The 24,901-nt window shown below is 42.3% G+C and overlaps 1 protein-coding gene across 3 annotated transcripts in view; it reads right to left on the bottom strand.

Annotated features, from left to right (window-relative positions):
• Nucleotides 1–6,880: 6,880 nt before the first annotated feature.
• Nucleotides 6,881–24,901, bottom strand: part of phf14 (PHD finger protein 14) — a 161,586-nt gene continuing 143,565 nt past the window's right edge. For all 3 annotated transcript variants that reach the window (XM_039606105.1, XM_039606104.1, XM_039606106.1), the window contains one exon: nt 6,881–8,025. In XM_039606105.1, coding sequence (XP_039462039.1) covers nt 7,951–8,025 — 75 coding nt within the window. In that variant the 3' untranslated portion in view covers nt 6,881–7,950. The remainder of the gene's footprint in view (nt 8,026–24,901) is intronic.

Below are 24,901 nucleotides of genomic sequence, written 5' to 3'. Positions count from 1 at the left end.
AACACAATTTAAAAACTGGTATATAGCTTGAAGTCCGCACGTTCGACCCAAGTTGAAATGGAGACTCTGGGTCCGTCGACCCCAGAGGGTTAATCAGAAAGCCTTAAGTTAGCTAGTTATGTACCAGGCTAATGTTTAAAGCTTTCACTTGAGTAAATTAACTCATATTACTGCTAAGTAATGTTAGCTAAGTTTACAGCATATTCCATAATAGCGCTGCCATACTGCATCACACTCAGTGCATTTCAATCATTTCTCCAGCGAGTTTGATAGCTAGCAAAATAATAATCATAATTAAAAAAAAAATAGCATGTGTAACGTACACGTACTGGAAAATTATTTACTAGGACTCACATATCATGCGACTGGAGAACGAAAACTCCGCCATTGTTGTTTTCCATCAAATACTCATTAAAACAGCAACCTATTAGTGCACTCATGCCCAACTGTCTGAGGGAGGGGCGGGGTCACATATTGAAACAGACGCAAGGCAGCCCAGGCTGGGAAATTTTGCTTTTACATTTTGCGACTCATTAGTTTTCTTATCAGATAGAGAAATATATCCAATCAGATAGTTATTTATTGTGAATGAAATACAGTTACATTTTCAAGCACTTTTAAGCACCACATCTGAAATTCAAGCACTTTTCAAACCTTGAAAAGACAACATTAGAATTCAAGCATTTTCAAGGATTTCAAGCACCCGTACGAACCCTGCGGATACCGACTACGGAACGGAGCAGTTGTCAGCCACCTCCTGTACATGGATGACATCAAGCTGTATGCCAAGAGTGAACGAGACATTGATTCACTGATCCACAGCACCAGGATATACAGGAATGACATCGGGATGTCATTCGGGCTGGAGAAGTGTAGTCGGATGATAATGAAGACAGGGAAGGTAGTCAGAACTGAAGGGATCGAGCTACCAGAAGGCACCATTGCAGACATAGAGGACAGCTACAAGTACCTGCAGGCGAATGGGAACCATGAAGAGGCAGCTAGGAAAGCTGCAACCACCAAGTACCTGCAGAGGGTCAGGCAAGTCCTGAGGAGTCAGCTGAACAGTAAGAAAAAGATCCGGGCTATCAACACCTACGCCCTGCCCGTGATCAGGTACCCAGCTGGTATAATAAGTTGGCCAAAGGAGGAGATAGAAGCCACTGACATAAAGACAAGAAAGCTCCTTACCATGCATGGAGGTTTCACCCCAAGTCCAGCACCCTGAGGCTGTGTACGCTAAGCGGAAGGAAGGGGGCCGGGGACTGGTGAGTGTCAGCACCACAGTCCAGGATGAGACAACGAACATCCAAGAATACATTGGGAAGATGGCCCCAACTGACCGAGTGCTCAGTGAATACCTCAGCAGAAACCCAAGAAAGAGGAGGGAGACGAGGAACCATCATGGAAGGACAGGCCCCTGCACGGTATGTACCACCGGCAGATAGCAGAGGTGGCTGATATCTAGAAATCCTACCAGTGGCTGGACAAAGCTGGACTGAAAGACAGCACAGAGGCACTAATCATGGGAGCACAAGAACAAACTCTGCGTACAAGATCCATAGAGGCTGGGGTCTATCACACCAGACAAGACCCCAGGTGCAGGCTGTGTAAAGATGCCCCTGAGACAATCCAGCACATAACAGCAGGGTGCAAGATGCTAGCAGGCAGGGCATATATGGAACGCCATAACCAAGTGGCCGGCATAGTATACAGAAACATCTGTGCCGAATATGGCCTGGAAGTTCTGAGGTCAAAATGTGAGACGCCCCCAAGGGTGGTGGAGAATGACCGAGCTAAGATCCTGTGGGACTTCCAGATACAGACGGACAAAATGGTGGTGGCTAACCAACTGGACATAGTGGTGGTAGACAAACAGAAGAAGACGGCCGTAGTGATCGATGTAGCGGTTCCGAATGACAGCAACATCAGAAAGAAGGAACACGAGAAGCTGGAGAAATATCAAGGGCTCAGAGAAGAGCTCGAGAGGATGTGGAGGGTGAAGGTAACGGTGGTCCCGTGTGGTAATCGGAGCACTAGGTGCGGTGATTCCCAAGCTAGGCAAGTGGCTCCAGCAGATCCCGGAACAACATCGGAGATCTCTGTCCAGAAGAGCGCAGTCCTGGGAACAGCTAAGATACTGCGCAGGGACCCTCAAGCTCCCAGGCCTCTGGTAGAGGACCCGAGCTTGAAGGATAAACCGCCCGGAGGGGCGTGCTGGGTGTTTATATATATATATATATATATATATATATATATATATATATATATATATATATATATACAGGGAGTGCAGAATTATTAGGCAAATGAGTATTTTGTCCACATCATCCTCTTCATGCATGTTGTCTTACTCCAAGCTGTATAGGCTCGAAAGCCTACTACCAATTAAGCATATTAGGTGATGTGCATCTCTGTAATGAGAAGGGGTGTGGTCTAATGACATCAACACCCTATATCAGGTGTGCATAATTATTAGGCAACTTCCTTTCCTTTGGCAAAATGGGTCAAAAGAAGGACTTGACAGGCTCAGAAAAGTCAAAAATAGTGAGATATCTTGCAGAGGGATGCAGCAGTCTTAAAATTGCAAAGCTTCTGAAGCGTGATCATCGAACAATCAAGCGTTTCATTCAAAATAGTCAACAGGGTCACAAGAAGCGTGTGGAAAACCAAGGTGCAAAATAACTGCCCATGAACTGAGAAAAGTCAAGCGTGCAGCTGCCAAGATGCCACTTGCCACCAGTTTGGCCATATTTCAGAGCTGCAACATCACTGGAGTGCCCAAAAGCACAAGGTGTGCAATACTCAGAGACATGGCCAAGGTAAGAAAGGCTGAAAGACGACCACCACTGAACAAGACACACAAGCTGAAACGTCAAGACTGGGCCAAGAAATATCTCAAGACTGATTTTTCTAAGGTTTTATGGACTGATGAAATGAGAGTGAGTCTTGATGGGCCAGATGGATGGGCCCGTGGCTGGATTGGTAAAGGGCAGAGAGCTCCAGTCCGACTCAGACACCAGCAAGGTGGAGGTGGAGTACTGGTTTGGGCTGGTATCATCAAAGATGAGCTTGTGGGGCCTTTTCAGGTTGAGGATGGAGTCAAGCTCAACTCCCAGTCCTACTGCCAGTTTCTGGAAGACACCTTCTTCAAGCAGTGGTACAGGAAGAAGTCTGCATCCTTCAAGAAAAACATGATTTTCATGCAGGACAATGCTCCATCACACGCGTCCAAGTACTCCACAGCGTGGCTGGCAAGAAAGGGTATAAAAGAAGAAAAACTAATGACATGGCCTCCTTGTTCACCTGATCTGAACCCCATTGAGAACCTGTGGTCCATCATCAAATGTGAGATTTACAAGGAGGAAAACAGTACACCTCTCTGAACAGTGTCTGGGAGGCTGTGGTTGCTGCTGCACGCAATGTTGATGGTGAACAGATCAAAACACTGACAGAATCCATGGATGGCAGGCTTTTGAGTGTCCTTGCAAAGAAAGGTGGCTATATTGGTCGCTGATTTGTTTTTGTTTTGTTTTTGAATGTCAGAAATGTATATTTGCGAATGTGGAGATGTTATATTGGTTTCACTGGTAAAATAAATCATTGAAATGGGTATATATTTGTTTTTGTTAAGTTGCCTAATAATTATGCACAGTAATAGTCACCTGCACACACAGATATCCCCTAAAATAGCTAAAACTAAAAACAAACTAAAAACTACTTCCAAAAACATTCAGCTTGATATTAATGAGTTTTTTGGGTTCATTGAGAACATGGTTGTTGTTCAATAATAAAATTATTCCTCAAAATACAACTTGCCTAATAATTGGCACTCCTGTACATACATATATATATATATATATATATATATATATATATATATATATATATACGTATATGTATATATAATGTAGGACTTATTATTTTTGTACCATCAACAGCTAAAATTAACAATACTGTTGGCTAAAGAGACAGGGACTTAAGCCTACAGCTGTGGTTTGAATGATACATTTTTTCTATAATAAAAGGAGAGAAAAAACTTTTCCCTATTTCAGTCAAATCAATAAGTGTGTAACTGCTTCCATCCCAGTTGGTAGGTGACAGAATTTAACAGCCACCCACTTCTGGTGTTAGTGATCCATGCTTTGCCTTTAAAGGACCTGGCCCCTGCCGTAGAATTTGGACACAGCCAATGACTGGAGCTGGACAAGCTGAGAAGCCAGCAACTTTTTTCTGTTTGCATATGCATACTGTTGATAAATTTTATAGTAAACTGATGAAAACTCCTGGAACACGGAAGATGGAAGATCATGCATGAAAGGCAAGCTCCTGCTAGCTCTGCTTTCACTGCTGTGAGATCATTTACGATCTGCGTTTCATGTAGAAATACAGCTAGCATTAGTAAGTAAATGAGCGCTAGTTCTAACAGAAGAGGGGCCCGAAAGCAGTGCTGGACTGGTAATCTGATGTACCGAGCATTGTCCGGTGAGCAGACGTTGGCCTTTCAATTGACCCAAAAGTGTGTCAAGTCCTGACAACAACCCGCTTATTTTCATTACTGATACCGTACTGTGCCCATTCAAATCTCTTAATACAACCAGGCCCTCCCGTATCTTTGCTGTGCGCTTACACAGCTTTTAGAAGAGAAGAGTTTACTGTGGATGAAGTTGTGAAAAGGTGGAGCTAAAATGTTAAAAAGAGACCAAAAAGAAATACAGCAAAATGTGTCAACATATCAGCTATTGGGGCAGCTGCTGCACCGTCACCAGGACCAAGAACAACTAGTAACAAGCCCTTGCAGTCACAGGAGGCTGCTCTTGCTAGCACCAGCCGTGGCGAAGTGCAGGAGAAGGGACTGCAGTCCCAAGAAGAAAGAGAGGAAGAGACAGAGGAAGTGAAATTAACGTGGTAAGAAAATAGATGGAAGGACATAATAAGAAAGGGAGAGATTCAAGTATCTGAATGTTTATGTTTTTGAGCAGTCATGATGGGCTGTCTGGAACAAAAACGCCAGGGTCTATTTTTTTATCCCTGTCCAGGTCTGCCTGACAGCTGAAGGCTCTGCCACCCATTCTACTTTTAAATAACCTAGGAACCACAAGTAAACCAGCAGTATGAAAACGAGGTGCTCTATTGGGGTGACTATGGGACTATGAGATAACATAGTGCTTGATTATTCAAGACCTTGTATGTTAGGAGGAGTATTTTAAATTACTTTAAACTGATTCTGGATTTAACAGGGAGCCAGTGAAGAGAAGCCAGAATGGGTGAAATACGCTCTCACTTTCTAGTCCCTGTCAGTACTCTTGCTGCAGCAGTTTTTTGTCTTTTCATGAAAACCTGATAATAATTAATTACAGTAGCAGTAAGTAATACATAAATTAACTACTTTTTCAGCATCACTCTGAGATGGAGGGTCTGTAATTTTAGAGATAATCTGCAAATGGCAGAAAGCAGTCCTACATACTTGTTTAATATGTAAACGTATTGAAGGACATATCCTGGTCAAAAATGAATGCAAGACTCCTCACAGTGTTAATGAAGGCCATGGTAATGCCATCCAGAGTAAGCACCTGGTTTGCTACCATATGTCTTGATGATTTTTAGGGCATAGTACCATAACCTCAGTTTTATAGGTTATCCGGGTACTTATGTCTTTAAGACATTCCTGCTGTTTAAGTAATTGCTATGTGTTATCTGGATAGATGAAGTTGAGAAACAGCACTGACAATGTATGCTATTCCTTCTACTGATACTACCTAAGGGAAGCATGTATACTGTAAACAGAACTGGTCCTAGGACAGAACCCTGTGGAACTCCATAGTAAACCTCAGTGCGTCAAAAGGACTCTCCATTTATATGAACAAATTGTTGTCTAGCAGGACACGCACAGAGATGTTTCACTGTCAGAGGCCATAAGAAGAGTCCATTTGTAGCCTTCACCAATGCCGTTTCTGTACTGTGATGAGACCTGACTGAAATTCTTCAAGTGGCCTGGCCTGTATTTGTATAGCGCTGCAAGTCATCATCTGCAAGTGTTCCTCTGTAGTATTTTCTGACTTTATATAAAATTTAAAGTTCTTGGTTTTTTGCAACTATTACTTTCTGATGTTGTGTTACTCCTGACGCTAAACAGGCTAATAATGCAATTAAAGTAGAGAATGAGACTTTGAATGTGTGTTAGTGAGTTTAAGTGATAGAGAAGCATTTAGGCTTTCCAATTCGGATTTATTGGCACTTTAAGGAATAACTTCAGATTTGCTGACAGACCAAAAATCTGACAGGCCACGATCTCTGGTCAAATCTAATGATTCATTTACTCTCTGTTAACAGTCATAGAAACTAAATGCAGTCACCACTGTCAAACATTTCTAAGGTTGTGGATATTGTAGCAGCTGATGTGAGATAACACTTTGGCTGCTTCCTTTACAGTGGCCCTGAGAGGTCAAACACAACACAAAGACACAAATCAAAAGCTGATGGAACAAATGATTCAAAAAAATACTGTGGATACATTTTTGAAATTAACTGTTCACTGTTAGCTTGTCATTTCCTCAGCTGTTAACCCTATATTATTCTCTCCCCCAAAATAATTGTTTTTTTTTTTGTGAGCTGGTGCAGTGATTTTTTTCTGTCTCCACTATGTTTTATTCACCCTTTGTGGTGTTTTGTGTGCTTTTATAGCATTTTTCTATTTGCTGTCATTTTCTTCCACAGCATGTCTGTCATCCTGTCTTCCTTCTCTCACCCCAACCAGTCCCAGCAAATTGCCCCGCCCCTCCCTGAGCCTGGTTCTGCCGGAGGTTTCTTCCTGTTAAAAGGGAGTTTTTTCTTCCCAGTATCGCCAAAGTGCTTGCTCATAGGGGGTCATATAATTATTGGGTATTTTCTCTGTATGTATTATTGTAGGGTCTACCTTACAATATAAAGCGCCTCGAGGTGACTGTTGTTGTGATTTGGCGCTGGATAATAAAACTTAATTGAATTGAATTGAATTGAATTTCAAAGTCGTAGTGCACTTGACCTCTTAGGGCCATGCTCTTTGGCCTCAATTAATGTTAAATTCCAAAGTGAGTGAGAGCATGGACATTTAGTTATGATTACAGCCTACAAGCAGGTCAAACAACCATCTGGCTATGAAAAAGTAGTAAAAGAGTTCCAAACTAATTCTACTTTACAAAGCATATAAATAAAATACTTAAGTTGATATATTTCCTAAACAAGACATTCATTAAGATCCAATGGCAAAATGTAGCATAGTAAGTTTTGTATTGCTGAAAATAAAAGTTAAAAAAAAATCAACAAAAAACAAATCCTAAAACCTTATTTTCTTGCTTGTTTAGTTACATAAGTTCATAAGAACTAGAAAATAACGTGGTGTGAATAAAATACAAAAATAAAATGCTGTGTTAAACACATATTGAAAGTTGTTGGAGGTATTACTGCTGACTTATGCTGACTTATGTCTGGTTTGAGTGTGTAACCATGGTCAGCAAGGAATAGAGGGTGCTCTATGGGCTCTGACAAAAAAGTGTCATCTTGTAAACAGGACACTGAGCATAATTGTGTGAAAACTACATGATGATCATAAGTGTATAAAAGCAGAGCAAAGAGTCAGACACTGCTGTAGAAGGAGCTTAGTAATATATGTTTCTGTGTGTACTCCTGTGCTGGATGATTTCATGTGCTTCATAAGGCTGTCTAAAACCTGTCGGTTTCACCCTCATCCATAAAAAGTACAAATTCTACCCTTGAAAGTAAAGATATCAACATTTGAATACCATTTGTCAAAATACACCTCTGGTTGCTAACCTAAAGTAGAAGCTCAAAGCTGTTTGTCTACAAACTTTGGGAAACTAGTAGAAAGTTACATGTGCTTTAGTCTGAACAACAAAAGCAAAGTGGCAGCGCAGCCATAAAGAAGTTGTGTTTGTGTCCTCTCTATCTGGATTAGTTTGGATTCTCCTGCTCTGCTGTTTCCTCTTGAACAGCCTCATCTTCCTCCATCGGCTCTTCCTCTTCCTCCTGCAAAGACACAGCACACTTTTATAATGACAACATATACCCAAAAACCACTACAGTGTTTTCATGATCCCTTACCAAAGCTAAGGAGGGTTAAGGTGTAATTTGTTTCTACTTCCAAAACAGCCCTTGTAATTAATATCATGCTAGTTTGTCCAGTTACTCAAGCCTCTTAAAATGCAGGGACTATTTACAAAAATGGCTGTCATTTCTAAACACTTAATCCAATGCTTTTTTACATTTACGTTTAAAAGTAATTTTAAACACAATATAAGGATGGTTTTTAGTACTTTTATGAAAATCCCTTGTAGTCATTGACTCATTTAAGGATTGTGAAATATATTTTTTGTTGTTGTTGCTTATATTAACTTTGAGGTGTAAAGTATGAGCAATGAAAATCTGTTAGCATTCCTCTGAACTTCCAAGCAACAAGACGACCTTCCAGCCTTACTGTCCAGAATTTCCCCCTCTCTCTACACAGAAAATAGTTATCCAATGGGAGTTGATCTCATTTCTTCTTGGCTTATAATAGAATACTGAAAAAAGAGACACTAAAGAGTACATCACCTGCTGTTGCCTCATTAGGTTAGCATGTTAAAATTCAAGTCACACAGACAAACGAATTCTTTAAATAATAGTAATGTTAAGTTATTCCATTTTTTTTTGCCAATGGGTTGTGTCGGTTGTGCTCAAAAAAGGCAGTAACTGAAAATCCATCTTAAGATAAAAAATATTGCAGCAGGAGTATGACACCTTTGTTGTTGAGTAGTAAGACTACTAACCGGGGCAAAGTCATTGTTAGCTTTGATCATATGCACATGCAAAAGACCAGTGCTGTGGGGAAAATGAAATACTGATGGATGACCATGAACACTGGGTAAGGGAACAGAGTGATTCAGATGGAAAAGGGAACAAAGGATCAGCTTACCCTGCCCACAACAGGGTCACCGGGGCCCACCTTTTGACAAGGCCCACCAACCACTGTAGGTGCCGTAGGGGTCTGGTGCTATATAAATTAGTAAGGAGCTTTTTTTTTGGTTCTTAAACTTTTTACATCATTCCCATTCCCCACATGGCAAGAAGCAATATTTTCACACCCCATCTATGCAAAACAGTGACAGAAAAGCTGCAATTTAATTAGCTAACAAACTCATTCACAATGAATCCTTCAGTAATTTTTGTTTTAAACAAACATCTTTCATTTCAAACAACTATTTGTGACTTTTGTCACTAGACTGCTTCAATAGTTTGCACCACTTGTTCAAAAAAGTAACAAGTTAAACAGAATGTGAACATTGCCAAACATGGAAAAATAAAGTTCAGTCTTAGTCTTATATATAAAAAAAAGAAATCCAGAAACTTGTGAACGGAGATGAAAAATATATAATTTAGTGAGAGTTTAATACTATTCACTCTTAGTGGCTGAGGGGACCTGTTTATGACTGCAGAGCTGTGGCGGGGTGTGATCTGCACCACGGCTGTGAGGGAGGCGGACGCACATGAGCGGCATCCCCAATCATGCCTTGCCGGCTTAAAACAGAATGAACTAGGTGCTGTTGTTGTTGATGATGTGTGTAGGCCGTAGCCGAAAAACTGCAGCCCCGTGTGTAAGTCGACAGCCCCAATCCTGGGTTTCGGCACCACTGTAAATGATGCATGACAGACCCAACCATATGTTCACACTTTTCAGTACACTTCTTTATTGCGGCTGTTGACTTACACACGCAGTTGCAGTGGATGTGCATATTATTAACGTAACCGCAGCGAATCCCTTTGTGTTATTGTAAAAGGTATTCCGATGTTAAACATTAGTTCTGCATGACTTTTCTGCCAGGTAACTTGCGCCCCACCTGTCAGAACTGACAACCACTGGGTTAAGGGATATCAATTCAGTATAGTCGCTCACCTCAACGAAAAACACAGGTACAGTTTTTGAGAGGGGCTGGACACACTTGCCCACAGTGAGAGGCAGCAGGCAAGGATGGGTGTACTCATATCTCCCTGTTCAATGCCAGCATTTTGAAGTTTCCTGGATGGACGAGAATTATTTCCCTGCCCTTGGATCACGTTGTTTGTCTCATGACTGTTTAGAGTACCCATCCTTTTTGGAGTCACTTGGTGGGGTGGTAAATGGTAAATAGACTGGTTCTTCTATACACTACAAGTCAAAATATTGGATAAACCTTCTCAGTTAATGACCTTTCTTTATTTTTGCTACTTTCTACTAGAGATGGACCGATCCGATATTACGTATCGGTATCGGTCCGATACTGACCTAAATTACTGGATCGGATATCGGCGAGAAATAAAAAATGTAATCCGATCCATTAAATATCAAAAAAACACCTCACAAAACTTGCGACACGGCGTAACTCGGCTCATAACCGTAGCACGTCGGAGCAGTGTGCTCACGTGATAGAGCTGCTGTGTGTATTTGTAGCCTCGCTACCAAACCAGCATTTCATCTCCGAGGAAGTTATCCCAGAGAGAAGTAAAGCAAGTGTGTAAGTTCATCTCTGAATGTTTGTAAAGCGTTCCCATGTTAAGCTTAACAACCGATATATGGAGCGACTGACTCTCTCTCTCCCTCACCTTCCTGCCGCTACTTCAATCTAAAACTGCTTAATGATCAGCTGATCGTTTTTTCTATCGCGAGTCCGTCTCTCTTCTTTGTTTTTGGCCCACTTTGCACCAGAAAGAGGAAACCAGCGGCTGAACAACAGCAGCACGTTTAAGCTTGATAAGCTGTTGTTAGAATGTATTTAATATTACTTTCTACACCAGGATCCTTTTCTCGTAGCTGACGGCTGGTAACTGTGCAGGGGCGGATCTAGCAAAGTGTAGCCAGGGGGCGATAGGGGCATGAACAGGGAAAAGGGGCACAAAGACATACTTTTCTTTCTTATTCTCATTTAAAATGCCTAGCTTTTAATAAATAATTATCTGAATCTTACACCCAAAGTTTTAATCTGATGTAAAATGTATAGAAGTCCATTACTGTATATAGTAACTGTTAAGTCTAATATACCCTAGTAAGCTATAGTACTTTTTTCTTTGAGAAGGTACCATCTGTGAATTCTGCAATTCTGTTGAAGAAAGATGTTGAATCTATTTAATTATTCTTGAAAAATAATTTATTTCTGTGCATTTTTTTTTCACCCTGCATCAAATTAAAGTTGATTACATTGATTAAGCATCATGAGGTGGAGGGTGGGGGTGGTTCCTATTTTTTTGCTGGGAGTTTGCAACCCTATTAGTTAGGTTGCTTAATATTTCTGCTAAGTACTCTTTAAAATACCAGAATAGGGAGGATTAAGTTTATTAGATTGATCAGTGTTCCTGAACTATGAAATATTTTGGGTGCAGTGTATTTTTTACATACAGGTATAACAGAATAGCTTTAGTGTTGTTGTTTATTTAAACTTGAGTATGAACTTATACAAAATGCAGCAAGATATTAAAAAAACAGTTTTATTGATTAAAAAACACACTATATCGGATTCATATCGGTATCGGCAGATATCCAAATTTATGATATCGGTATCGGTATCGGACATAAAAAAGTGGTATCGTGCCATCTCTACTTTCTACATTGTAGATACATACTAAAGACATTAAATATATGAAGCAAGATTATGTGGCAAAGGAAAACCAAATGATAAATAACTCTAAATACACTCTTGATCAAATGTTTAAGACCACTTCAAAAATGGCAAAAAAAAATCATTTTTTCCATGGTTGGATCTTAACAAGGCTCCTAGTAGAGCTTCAACATGCAACAAGCAGAAATGGGAGTGAGACAAAACATGTTTTTCAGCATGCAATTTATTGAAAACAATGCTGTGGCAGGTGTGGTTTGTTGCGCGGCTGAGTTTGTGGTTGTTGTGTGTAGGGGGCGGCTGAAAAGCTGCGGCCGTGTTTGAAGGCAAAAGCAACCGAAATAAAGTATGTAAACCAGTGAAATATGTGGTCGGGTCCCTCATTCCCATTACATTCTAGAGATGGACCGATCCGATATTACGTATCGGTATCGGTCCGATACTGACGTAAATTACTGGATCGGATATCGGCGAGAAATAAAAAATGTAATCCGATCCATTAAATATCAAAAAAGCACCTCACAAAACTTGCGACACGGCGTAACTCGGCTCATAACCGTAGCACGTCGGAGCAGTATGCGTCACGTGATAGAGCGGCTGTGTGTATTTGGAGCCTCGCTAGCAAACGAGCATTTCATCTCCGAGGAAGTTATCCCAGAGAGAAGTAAAGCAAGTGTGTAAGTTCATCTCTGAATGTTTGTAAAGCATTCCCACGTTAAGCTTAACAACCGATATATGGAGCGACTGCCTCTCTCCCCCTCCCTCTCCTGCTGATACTTCAATCGTGAAACTGCTTAATGATCAGCTGATCGGCTTTTCTGTCGCGAGTCCGTCTCTCTTCTTTGTTTTTGGCCCACTTTGCACCAGAAAGAGGAAACCAGCAGCTGAACAACAGCAGCACGTTTAAGCTTGATAAGCTGTTGTTAGAATTTATTTAATATTACTTTCTACACCAGGATCCTTTTCTACGTAGCTGACGGCTGGTAACTGTGCAGGGGCGGATCTAGCAAAGTTTAGCCAGGGGGGCTGATAGGGCATGAACAGGGAAAAGGGGGCACAAAGACATACTTTTCTTTCTTATTCTCATTTAAAATGTCTAGCTTTTAATAAATAATTATCTGAATCTTACACCCAAAGTTTTAATCTGATGTAAAATGTATAAAAGTCCATTACTGTATATAGTAACTATTAAGTCTAATCTAACCTAGTAAGCTATAGTACTTTTTCCTTTGGGAAAGTACCATTTGTGAATTCTGCAATTCTGTTGAAGAAAGATGTTGAATCTATTTAATTATTCTTGAAAAATAATTTATTTCTGTGCATTTTTTCCCCACCCTGCATCAAATTAAAGTTGATTACATCGATTAAGCATCATGAGGTGGAGGGTGGGGGTGGTTCCCTATTTTTTTTTTTTGGGAGTTTGCAACCCTATTAGTTAGGTTGCTTAATATTTCTGCTAAGTACTCTTTAAAATACCAGAATAGGGAGGATGGAGTAGGTTTAAGTTTATTAGATTGATCAGTATTGCTGAACTATGAAATATTTTGGGTGCAGTGTATTTTTTACATACAGGTATAACAGAATAGCTTTAGTGTTGTTGTTTATTTAAACTTGAGGATGAACTTATACAAAATGCAGCAAGATATTAAAAAAACTGTTTTATTGATTAAAAAACACACTATATCGGATTCATATCGGTATCGGCAGATATCCAAATTTATGATATCGGTATCGGACATAAAAAAGTGGTATCGTGCCATCTCTATTACATTCGTGCTGAAACCCAGGAGGTGGCATGGCGGAACCACAACCGGGCAAACCAGTGGAGGCACTGGCCCGAAACTTGCCGCCACGCAGAGAGAGCAGGCAGCAGTGTTTCGCAGCCAGGGGGAACAGCTGCAGGACTGGTCCGAGCCCCGGAAGCAGCTGACAATGATTCTGGTAGCTCGGGTCAGTTCCTGGCTGACACCACCGCAAGCCCTCAACAGCATGGGGGAGGGAGGTGCCGGAGGGAGGTGCTGGAGGTCAGCGCGCATGAGGGACCTGCTCTGCTGGAGCCGGAGGTTGGCGCGCGGGAGGGACGTGACATTCCCACACTGAAGGACAGTGCACCATCCAGTCCGGCTAGCTGGCCACCTGTCAAGCCGCCTGTGAGCTGCGGGTTCTGTCCACGTCTGCTACGCCGCCGCTGCTTGCCACGCGGTCGGCCCCCAGATCCCATTCATACCTGTCGCTGGTCCATCGGCCGGAGATATGAATGGTTGCAGCTGATTCCCTCTCCCGGTTGCTGGTGGGAGTAGGTTCGGCTGGATGGCTAACGTTGTGCCAAAGGTTATGGAAAATTGAAGTCCTCTTGCTACATTTGCCAAATCCTCTACTAGGAATCTTGGAGTAACTTTTGACTCAGCTCTGACTTTGGACGCTCATGTTAAATCTCTGGTTCTCTCCTGTTTATATCATTTAAGAAACATTGCTAAGCTGAGTCCCATTGTGTCCCACTCTGAACTGGAAATGTCATACATGCATTTGTTGCATCTCGTTTGGACTATTGTAATTCTTTGTTCACTTGTTTATGTAAGGCCTCCATGGAATGTCTGCAAAGTGTTCAGAATACTGCTACAAGGCTTCTGACCAAGTTTTCCAAGTACTCTCATCTCACACCCCTACTGATCCAGCTGCACTAGCTCCCCATTAAATTCAGAGTCCACTTTAAGATTATGACTTTGACATTCAGGGCTCTGCATGGACAAGCACAGACAAATATCAGAGATCTTTTACATGGCTGTATGTTAAGTTATTTTGAGGTGACAGCAAATTTACACTGTTATACAAGCTATACACTGACTACTTTACATTGTATCAAAGTGTCATATCTTCAGTATTGTCCCATGATTCAGTATAGTCGCTCATCTCAACGCACAACACAGGCACAGTCTTTGAGAGGGGCTGGACCGCAGTTGCCCACAGTGAGAGGCAGTGGGCAAGGATGGGTATTCTCATGTCTCCCATGATAAAATAAATAATCTACATAAAGGTGAGGTGTGTACTCACTTTTGTGATCCCATTCCCATTGACAAGGCAGAGCTGTGAAGTGAAAACCATTTCAGGTGACTACATCATGAAGATCATTGAGAGAAGGCCAAGGTTTGCAGTAATGTCAACAAATCAAAGGGTGGCTATTTTGAATTAAATTGAATTGAATTTCAGATTCCTCAGTTTTATTTATACAGTGCCAAATTACAACAACAGTTGCCTCAAGGTGCTTTATATTGTAAGGTAGACCCTACGATAATAAATTCAGAGAAAAACCCAACAATCATATGACCCCCTATGAGCAAGCACTTTTGCAACAGTGGGAAGGAGATGTAATATCATCTACAGCTACTCTTAGTACCATCGATGTTAAGTTACTCTTTTTCTCCAATTGATCTTTCTGAGTTAACTTCAATAATTAATTCCTCCAAACCATCAATGTGTCTTTTAGACCCCATTCCTACAAAACTGCTCAAAGAAGTCCTGCCATTAATTAATGCTTCAATCTTAAATATGATCAACCTATCTCTAATAATCGGCTATGTACCACAGGCCTTCAAGGTGGCTGTAGTTAAACCTTTACTTAAAAAGCCATCTCTAGACCCAGCAGTCTTAGCTAATTATAGGCCAATCTCCAACCTTCATTTCATATCAAAAATCCTTGAAAGAGTAGTTGTCAAACAGCTAACAGATCATCTGCAGAGGAATGGCTTATTTGAAGAGTTTCAGTCAGGTTTCAGAGCTCATCACAGCACAGAAACAGCTTTAGTGAAGGTTACAAATGATCTTCTTATGGCCTCTGACAGTGGACTCATCTCTGTGCTTGTCCTGCTAGACCTTAGTGCTGCGTTTGATACTGTTGATCATAATATCCTATTAGAGCGATTAGAACATGCTGTAGGTATTACAGGTACTGCGCTGCAGTGGTTTATATCATATCTATCTAATAGACTCCAATTTGTTCATGTAAATGGAGAGTCCTCTTCACACACTAAGGTCAATTATGGTGTTCCACAGGGTTCAGTGCTAGGACCAATTCTATTTACATTATACATGCTTCCCCTAGGCAGCATCATTAGAAGACATAGCATACATTTTCACTGCTATGCAGATGACACGCAGCTCTATCTATCCATGAAGCCAGGTAACACACACCAATTAGTTACACTGCAGGAATGTCTTAAAGACATAAAGACCTGGATGGCCACTAACTTTCTGCTTCTAAATTCAGATAAAACTGAGGTTATTGTACTCGGCCCTGAAATTCTTAGAAATATGGTATCTAACCAGATTCTTACTCTGGATGGCATTACCTTGGCCTCCAGTAACACTGTGAGGAACCTTGGAGTCATTTTTGACCAAGACATGTCCTTCAATGCACATATTAAACAAATATGTAAGACTGCTTTCTTCCATTTGCGCAACATCTCTAAAATTAGAAATACCCTGTCGCTTACTGACGCTGAAAAACTAGTTCATGCATTTATTACTTCCAGGCTGGACTACTGTAATTCATTATTATCAGGATGTCCTAAAAACTCGCTGAAAAACCTTCAGCTAATCCAAAATGCTGCAGCAAGAGTCCCGACAGGGACTAGAAAGAGAGAGCATATTTCTCCTGGTTTGGCTTCCCTTCATTGGCTTCCTGTTAAATCCAGGATTGAATTCAAAATCCTGCTCCTCACATACAAGGTCTTAAATAATCAGGCCCCATCTTATCTTAAGGACCTTGTAGTACCATATCACCCTATTAGAGCACTTCACTCTCGCTCTGCAGGCCTACTTGTTGTCCCTAGAGTGTTTAAAAGTAGAATGGGAGGCAGAGCCTTCAGTTTTCAGGCCCCTCTTCTGTGGAACCAGCTTCCAGTTTGGATTAGAGAGATAGACAGAAGTAGAGATAGACAGACACTATCTCTACTTTCAAGATTAGGCTTAAAACTTTCCTTTTTGCTAAAGCATATAGTTAGGGCTGGACCAGGTGACCCTGAATCCTCCCTTAGTTATGCTGCAATAGACGTGAGCTGCCGGGATTCCCATGATGCATTGAGTTTTCCTTTCCAGTCACCTTTCTCACTCACTATGTGTTAATAGACCTCTCTGCATCAAATCATATCTGTTATTAATCTCGGTCTCTCTTCCACAGCATGTCTTTATCCTGTTTTCCTTCTCTCACCCCAACCGGTCGCAGCAGATGGCCGCGCCCCTCCCTGAGCCTGGTTCTGCCGGAGGTTTCTTCCTGTTAAAGGGAGTTTTTCCTTCCCACTGTCGCCAAAGTGCTTGCTCATAGGGGGTCATATGATTGTTGGGTTTTTCTCTGTATTTATTATTGTGCAATCTACTGTACAATATAAAGCACCTTGAGGCGACTTTTGTTATGATTTGGTGCTATATAAATAAAATTGAATTGAATTGAAGGAAAAACTTCCTTTTAACTGGAAGAAACCAGTGTAACCAGGTTCAGGGAGGGGCAGCCATGTGCCTTAACCGGTTGGGGTGAGAGAAGGAAGACAGGACAAAAGACATGCTGTGGAAGAGAGCCAGAGATTAATAACAAGTATGAGTCAATGCAGAGAGGTCTATTAACACCAGTGTTGGGGAGTAACTGAATACATGTACCGCCGTTACGTATTTAGAATACAAAATATGAGTAACTGTATTCCGTTACAGTTACCGTTTAAAAAGGTGGTATTCAGAATACAGTTACTTTTTTGAAATAAATGGATTACACGGTGGTACTTTCTTGTTTCATATTGTCGCGGGTCAGGACTGTTTGGGTTTGTTTGACAGCTATGTTCTGTTGTTCCAGGCGGCAGCGTTACGGTTGCCATGGTTACAGGGTGACGCGCTCTCTCTCTGCGTGTTTCCTGGGTGAGAGAGCGCTTTTTTGTTGTTGTTGTTGTTGTGCTAAGCTAAAAGGCAGAATGCTACAGGCATGGCCCTAAAGAATGTAGCCTCATGGGCAGTGTAGTCCGTGCTGCAGCGAGAATGGACTGCCATACATGTTATGTGTCTGTGAGCGAGGGAGGGAGAGAAAGGAAAAGTCCGAGCTGTCACGGAGCAAAAACGGGAGCTGGAAGCATGTAAATATAATAATAACCACCGCAGCCAAGAAGAGTGCCTGACGAGCCCAGCTGTAAGTAAGCTATTAAGACTCGACTGTACACTGTGTTTGTGTTTTCCTCCGAAAAAAAAGTTCCGTTGGAGCAGTCTTTCAACGCCTCTCTCTGTCTCTGGCAAGCAAAGTTGACCCAGACAACAAAGTAAAGCTATTTTTCGGCTACTAGCCCGACACGGAACCCACCGTATTAGCCAGAGGTCCCTTTACTACGGTTCAGAGCCGCGGACCTTCAGTAACAGTAATAAATCACAGCAATAGTACATTCACGTAGTTGTAAACAGCATGATAATATATTAAGTAATCCAAAGTATTCAGAATACGTTACTCTCATTGAGTAACGTAACGGAATACGTTACAGAATACATTTTGGGGCATGTATTCAGTATTCTGTAATGGAATACATTTTAAAAGTAACCTTCCCAACACTGATTAACACATAGTGAGTCAGAAAGGAGACTGAAGAGGAAATACTCAAATGGAAGAAAGCAGTCCTACATATTTGTTTAATATGTGCATTGAAGGACATATCCTGGTCAAAAATGACTCCAAGGTTCCTCACAGTGGAGGCCAAGGTAATGCCATCCAGAGTGAGAATCTGGTTAGATACCAGATTTTCAGGGCCAAGTAAAATAACCCCAGTTTTATCTGAATTTAGAAGCAAAAAGTCTTTATGTCTTTAAGACATTCCTGCAGTTTAAGTAATTGCTGTGGGTTATCTGGCTTGATAAAGTTGGATGTCATCTACATAGCAGTGCAAATGTATACTATACCTTCTTATGATACTAAGGGAAGCATGTATAATGTAAACAGAATTGGTTCTAGCACGGAACCCTGTGGAACTCCATAATTAACCTTAGTGTGTGAACAAATTGAACAAATTGGAGTCTGTTAGACAGGTATGATACAAACCACTGCAGTGCAGCACCTGTAATACCTACAGCATGCTGTAATCGCTGTAATAGGATATTATGGTCGACAGTATCGAAAGCTGCACTGAGGTTTAGTAGGACAAGCACAGAGATGAGTCCACTGTCAGAGGCCATAAGAAGATCATTTGTAACCTTCACTAAAGCTGTTTCTGTGCTGTGATGAGCTCTGAAACCTGACTGAAACTCTTCAAATAAGCCATTCCTCTGCAGATGATCTGTTAGCTGTTTGACAACTACTCTTTCGAGAATTTTTGATATCAAAGGAAGGTTGAAGATTAGCCTATAATTGTCTAAGACTGCTGGGTCAAGAGATGGCTTTTTAAGTAAAGGTTTAACTACAGCCACCTTGAAGGTCTGTGGTACAGGTTGATCATATTTAAGACTGAAGCATTAACTTAAGGTAGGACTTCTTTGAGCAGTTTTGTAGGAATGGCATCTAAAAGACACATTGATGGTTTGGAGGAAGTAATTACTGAAGTTAATTCAGAACAATCAATTAGAGAAAAATACTGATAATCAATGATACCAAATGCACCTGTAGACAATGTTACATCTGTGAGATGATTATGAGTAATTTTTTCTCTTGGTCATGGTTAAAATTTCATTTGTAAAGAAATTCATGAAGTCATTACAAGTTAAAGGAATGATTGCTTCAACAGTGCTCTGACTTTTTGTCAGCCTGGCTACAGTGCTGAAGAGAAACCTAGGGTTGTTCTTATTTTCTTCAATCAGTGATGAATAGTAAGATGTTCTAGCTCTATGGAGGGCTTTCTTATAAAGCATCAAACAATTTTTCCAGGCTAAATGATGATCTTCTAAATTTAGGTACGCCATTTCCTCTCCAGCTTACGAGTTATCTGCTTTAAGCTACGTGTTTGGGAATTATACCAGGGAGTACTTCTGATTTGAGGCTCTCTTTTTCATAGGAGTTAGAGTATCCATAGTCATGTAGTGAAGAGGTAAAATTATTAACAAGATAATCGTTCTCTGTTTGAGTAGCGTTCTTGTAGCTGTGTTGGTACAGGGCTTTGAAGATGATAACAGTGGGTGAATTATATTCTTAAACTTAGTTACAGGACTACAACACTAGTTGGTGGTTGTCATGGCGGTAATCCCCAAACTAGATAAAGGGAGCTGTTAAGTTGAAATGAATGCTGGAACATTGAGCTATTAGTTCTTTCGCCGTCAATGTGGATTTTGCATATCGACGATTTCATACATCCCTCATCCTATTCACACAATCCCTTCCGTCAGGGTTCCTTGCGTAATAGCATTCCAACAACACCCTATTTTTTTCTCTTGCCCACCGATGCCTTCTTGTTCCAGTAGGCCACTTCTCATCAGGGTGCCCAGGTTCCTCAATACCTTACGTGGACCTTGTTGATCAGGGCGACGTCCGAGCCAGCATGACTTTTATGGCCTCAGAATATCATCTCTGCTTTTTGCAGATGATGCCATTCTATTGGCTTTGTCACGTGGTGGCCTCTAGCTCGTACTGGAGCAGTTCACAGCTAAGTGTGAAGCATCAGGAATGAAAACAAGCACTTATCAATCTGGGGCCATGGTCTCAGCTAGAAAAGGGTGGAGTGCTCACTCCAGGTCAGGGATGATTTGTGGCACCAAGCAGAGGTGCGCATGCGCCAACCAGCGTGCAGCCTGTTACAGTCGCTCCTGCTTTTTCTCTTAGTTTAGCTCTGTTTTCTTACGTGTTCTTTTTTTTCTGACTTGTATTTTCATCTGTTTATCATCTTTCACTCAATCATGTGGATTGAGAGAGTTTTTGTTCTTCTGGTGGCCGTGGAACTATTACTTTTTTCAAGGAACGGGACCGCGGCACATCTCCTACACGCACGGACTGTTTACTCCAGAGATCAGCTGATCGCCCTGATGCCGGCCGGGTCGCTGGCCAGACCCGCAGAAGTACCAGCTGAAATTTGGAGAAAAACACATCGGGGATGCAGAGGTCAAGGACAGAAGAGAAGAAAGAAGGAGACGGTGAGACAGCGGAGGCTCGAAGCGAGGAGGAGGTATAAACCGTGTCTGCCGTCTATCGTAATGGGAAATGTGCGATCCTTATCGAATAAAATCGACGAGCTCTCAGCACTGGTACGGAGTCAGAGGGAATACCGAGAGTGTAGCCTGATGTGTTTCACTGAATCATGGATGCACCAGGACATTCCAGACGAGAATGCTTCCGTGGAAGGCTTCCACACTGTTCGGGCGGACAGGGACAGCATCGCTAGCGGCAAGCGGAAAGGAGGTGGGCTTGCTGTTTTAGTTAACAACTGGTGGTGTAACCCTGCCAACATAACAATCAAAGAAAGGATTTGTTGCCCGGACATTGAAATGTGCTGTAGGACTCAGGCCGTATTATTTACCCAGGGAATTCTCTCATGTCATCTCGGTGGCTGTTTATGTTCCTCCCTCTGCTAACCCCACAGCTGCATATGACACTATCCACTCTACCATAGCCCAGTTACAGACTCAGCACCCGAGTGCCTTTATTGTGATCTCGGGTGACTTCAACCATGTATCACTGGACAATACACTACCAACATTTAGACAATATGTGGACTGTCCCACCAGGGGAGAGAAAATTTTAGACCTTCTGTATGCTAATGTGAAGGATGCATACAGCTCCTCCTCCCTCCCCCCACTTGGTAGGTCAGATCATAACCTGGTTCACCTCACCCCACGCTATGTGCCAATTGTGAGGAGGGAACCTGTGACCACGAGGAGCATTAGGAGGTGGTCAGAGGAGGCCTTAGTGGAACTACAGGGCTGTTTCAAGTTGACCGACTGGTAAACACTCTGTGAGCCTCACGCCGAGGACATCAATGGGCTTACTGAGTGTATCACAGACTACATAACTTTCTGCACCGACTCCATTGTTCCAGCTCAGACTGTTCATTGTTACCCAAATAACAAGCCGTGGGTGACTAAGGACATCAAAGCCCTCCTCAACGACAAGAAGAGGGCTTTCAGAGGGGGCAATAAAGAGGAGGTGAGGAAGATCCAGGTGTTACTAAAGGACAAGATCAGAGAGGCTAAAGACAATTACAGGAGGAAGCTGGAGTGGAAACTCCAGCAGAACAGCATGAGAGAGGTGTGGAGGGGCATGAAGACCATCACTGGATTCAGGCCAACCAACAGCAGGGGAGCTGAGGGAGGTGAGAATAGAGCTAACGAGTTGAATCTGTTTTTCAATAGATTCGACACCACAGTGTCTGCTCACACCCCCACAACCTCACCTGTAGTCAGCCTGGAATCCAGAGCCACACCACTGTGCCAGCCTCTCTCTTCACTAGAGATGGCACGATACCACTTTTTTATGTCCGATACCGATATCATAAATTTGGATATCTGCCGATACCGATATGAATCCGATATAGTGTGTTTTTTAATCAATAAAACAGTTTTTTTAATATCTTGCTGCATTTTGTATAAGTTCATCCTCAAGTTTAAATAAACAACAACACTAAAGCTATTCTGTTATACCTCTATGTAAAAAATACACTGCGCCCAAAATATTTCATAGTTCAGCAACACTGATCAATCTAATAAACTTAAACCTACTCCATCCTCCCTATTCTGGTATTTTAAAGAGTACTTAGCAGAAATATTAAGCAACCTAACTAATAGGGTTGCAAACTCCCCCCCCCCCCAAAAAAAATAGGGAACCACCCCCCACCCTCCACCTCATGATGCTTAATCGATGTAATCAACTTTAATTTGATGCAGGGTGGGGAAAAAATGCACAGAAATAAATTATTTTTCAAGAATAATTAAATAGATTCAACATCTTTCTTCAACAGAATTGCAGAATTCACAAATGGTACTTTCCCAAAGGAAAAAGTACTATAGCTTACTAGGTTAGATTAGACTTAACAGTTACTATATACAGTAATGGACTTCTATACATTTTACATCAGATTAAAACTTTGGTTGTATGATTCAGATAATTATTTATTAAAAGCTAGACATTTTAAATGAGAATAAGAAAGAAAAGTATGTCTTTGTGCCCCCTTTTCCCTGTTCATGCCCTATTGGCCCCCCTGGCTAAACTTTGCTAGATCCGCCCCTGCACAGTTACCAGCCGTCAGCTACGTAGAAAAGGATCCTGGTGTAGAAAGTAATATTAAATAAATTCTAACAACAGCTTATCAAGCTTAAACGTGCTGCTGTTGTTCAGCCACTGGTTTCCTCTTTCTGGTGCAAAGTGGGCCAAAAACAAAGAAGAGAGACGGACTCGCGACAGAAAAGCCGATCAGCTGACCATTAAGCAGCTTCACGATTGAAGTAGCAGCAGGAGAGGGAGGGGGAGAGAGGCAGTCGCTCCATATATCGGTTGTTAAGCTTAACGTGGGAATGCTTTACAAACATTCAGAGATGAACTTACACACTTGCTTTACTTCTCTCTGGGATAACTTCCTCGGAGATGAAATGCTCGTTTGCTAGCGAGGCTCCAAATACACACAGCCGCTCTATCACGTGACGCATACTGCTCCGACGTGCTATGGTTATGAGCCGAGTTACGCCGTGTCGCAAGTTTTGTGAGATGCTTTTTTGATATTCAATGGATCGGATTACATTTTTTATTTCTCGCCGATATCCGATCCAGTAATTTACGTCAGTATCGGACCGATACCGATAAGTAATATCGGATCGGTCCATCTCTACTCTTCACATGGCGCTGTTGCCTCCTGTGAGATTCCTGACACCCCTCTCCCACCCATCACCTTCACTCAATACTTGACTCAGGCAAGTCTGCTGGACCAGACGGAGTGAGTCCCCGCGTCTTCAAGGCCTGTGCCCCCCAGCTGTGTGGAGTCTTTCATAAACTGTTTATGCTGAGTCTGAGTCTGCAGAGGGTACCAGTGATGTGGAAGACATCATGCCTCGTCCCTATTCCAAAGATGCCACGTCCCAGTGGCCCCCAGGATTACAGGACCGTGGCACTGACCTCCCACATCATGAAGACCCTGGAAAGGCTCATCCTGGACCAGCTGCGACCCATCGTCAGACCACATCTGGATCCCCTTCAATTTGCTTATCAGCCTCGTCTCGGAACAGAGGACGCCATCATCTACCTGCTAAATGGTGTCTACACCCATCTGGACCAGCCGGCGAGCACTGTGAGGGTCATGTTTGTTGACTTTTCCAGTGCTTTCAACACCATCACCTCCTGGGTGATAAGTTAACAGCGATGCAGGTGGATGCTTCTCTGGTGTCCTGGATTGTTGATTACCTGACAGGACGACCACAATATGTACGTCTCCCACAGTGTGTGTCTGACAAGGTAATCAGCAACATAGGGGCACCGCAGGGGACTGTCCTCTCCCCCTTCCTCTTCACCCTCTACACCACAGACTTCAGCCACTGCACAGAGACCTGCCATCTTCAGAAGTTTTCTGATGAGTCTGCGGTGGTTGGATGCATCAGCAGGGATGATGAGACAGAGTACCGGGCTGTGGTCGACTCCTTTGTCACGTGGTGTGAGCAGAATCATCTGCAGCTCAACGTGGCCAAGACCAAGGAATTGATAGTGGACTTCAGGAAGACCAGGAAGACCAGGAAACACTTGACCCCTGTTTCAGGGGGTCCATGTTGACATTGTGGAGGACTATAAATACCTTGGAGTACACATTGACAATAAACTGGACTGGGCTAAAAACACCACAGCACTTTACAGAAAGGGCCAGAGTCGTCTCTATTTTTTGAGGCGACTGAGGTCCTTCAACATCTGCCAGAAAATGCTCAGGATTTTCTATGAGTCTGTTGTGGCCAGTGCGATCCTCTATGCTGTTGCATGCTGGGGGAGCAGGGGGAGCAGGCTGAGGGTCGCAGATGCCAACAGACTCGATAAACTGATTCGTAAGGCCAGTAATGTTGTGGGGATGGAGCTGGACTCCCTCAAGGTGGTGTCGGAGAGGCGGATGTTGTCCAACATAAAGAGAATGTTGGATAACACCTCCCACCCACTCCATGACATGCTGGTCAGTCGCAGGAGCACGTTCAGTGAGAGACTGAGATTACCGAAAAGCACCACTGAACGACACAGGAAATCATTCCTGCCTGTGGCCATCTCCCTGTACAACTCATCCACTTAACACACTGTTGACTGCAACAGCTACACCCTTCTTGCACATGTTCTTTTCAGCTATTTATTAATAAGTTACTTTTATGTATATATATGCCTG

This window comes from Oreochromis aureus, linkage group 22 (assembly GCF_013358895.1).
Source record: "Oreochromis aureus strain Israel breed Guangdong linkage group 22, ZZ_aureus, whole genome shotgun sequence".
Taxonomy (NCBI): Eukaryota; Metazoa; Chordata; class Actinopteri; order Cichliformes; family Cichlidae; genus Oreochromis; species Oreochromis aureus.
This window is presented reverse-complemented; position numbering and strand designations above follow the sequence as displayed.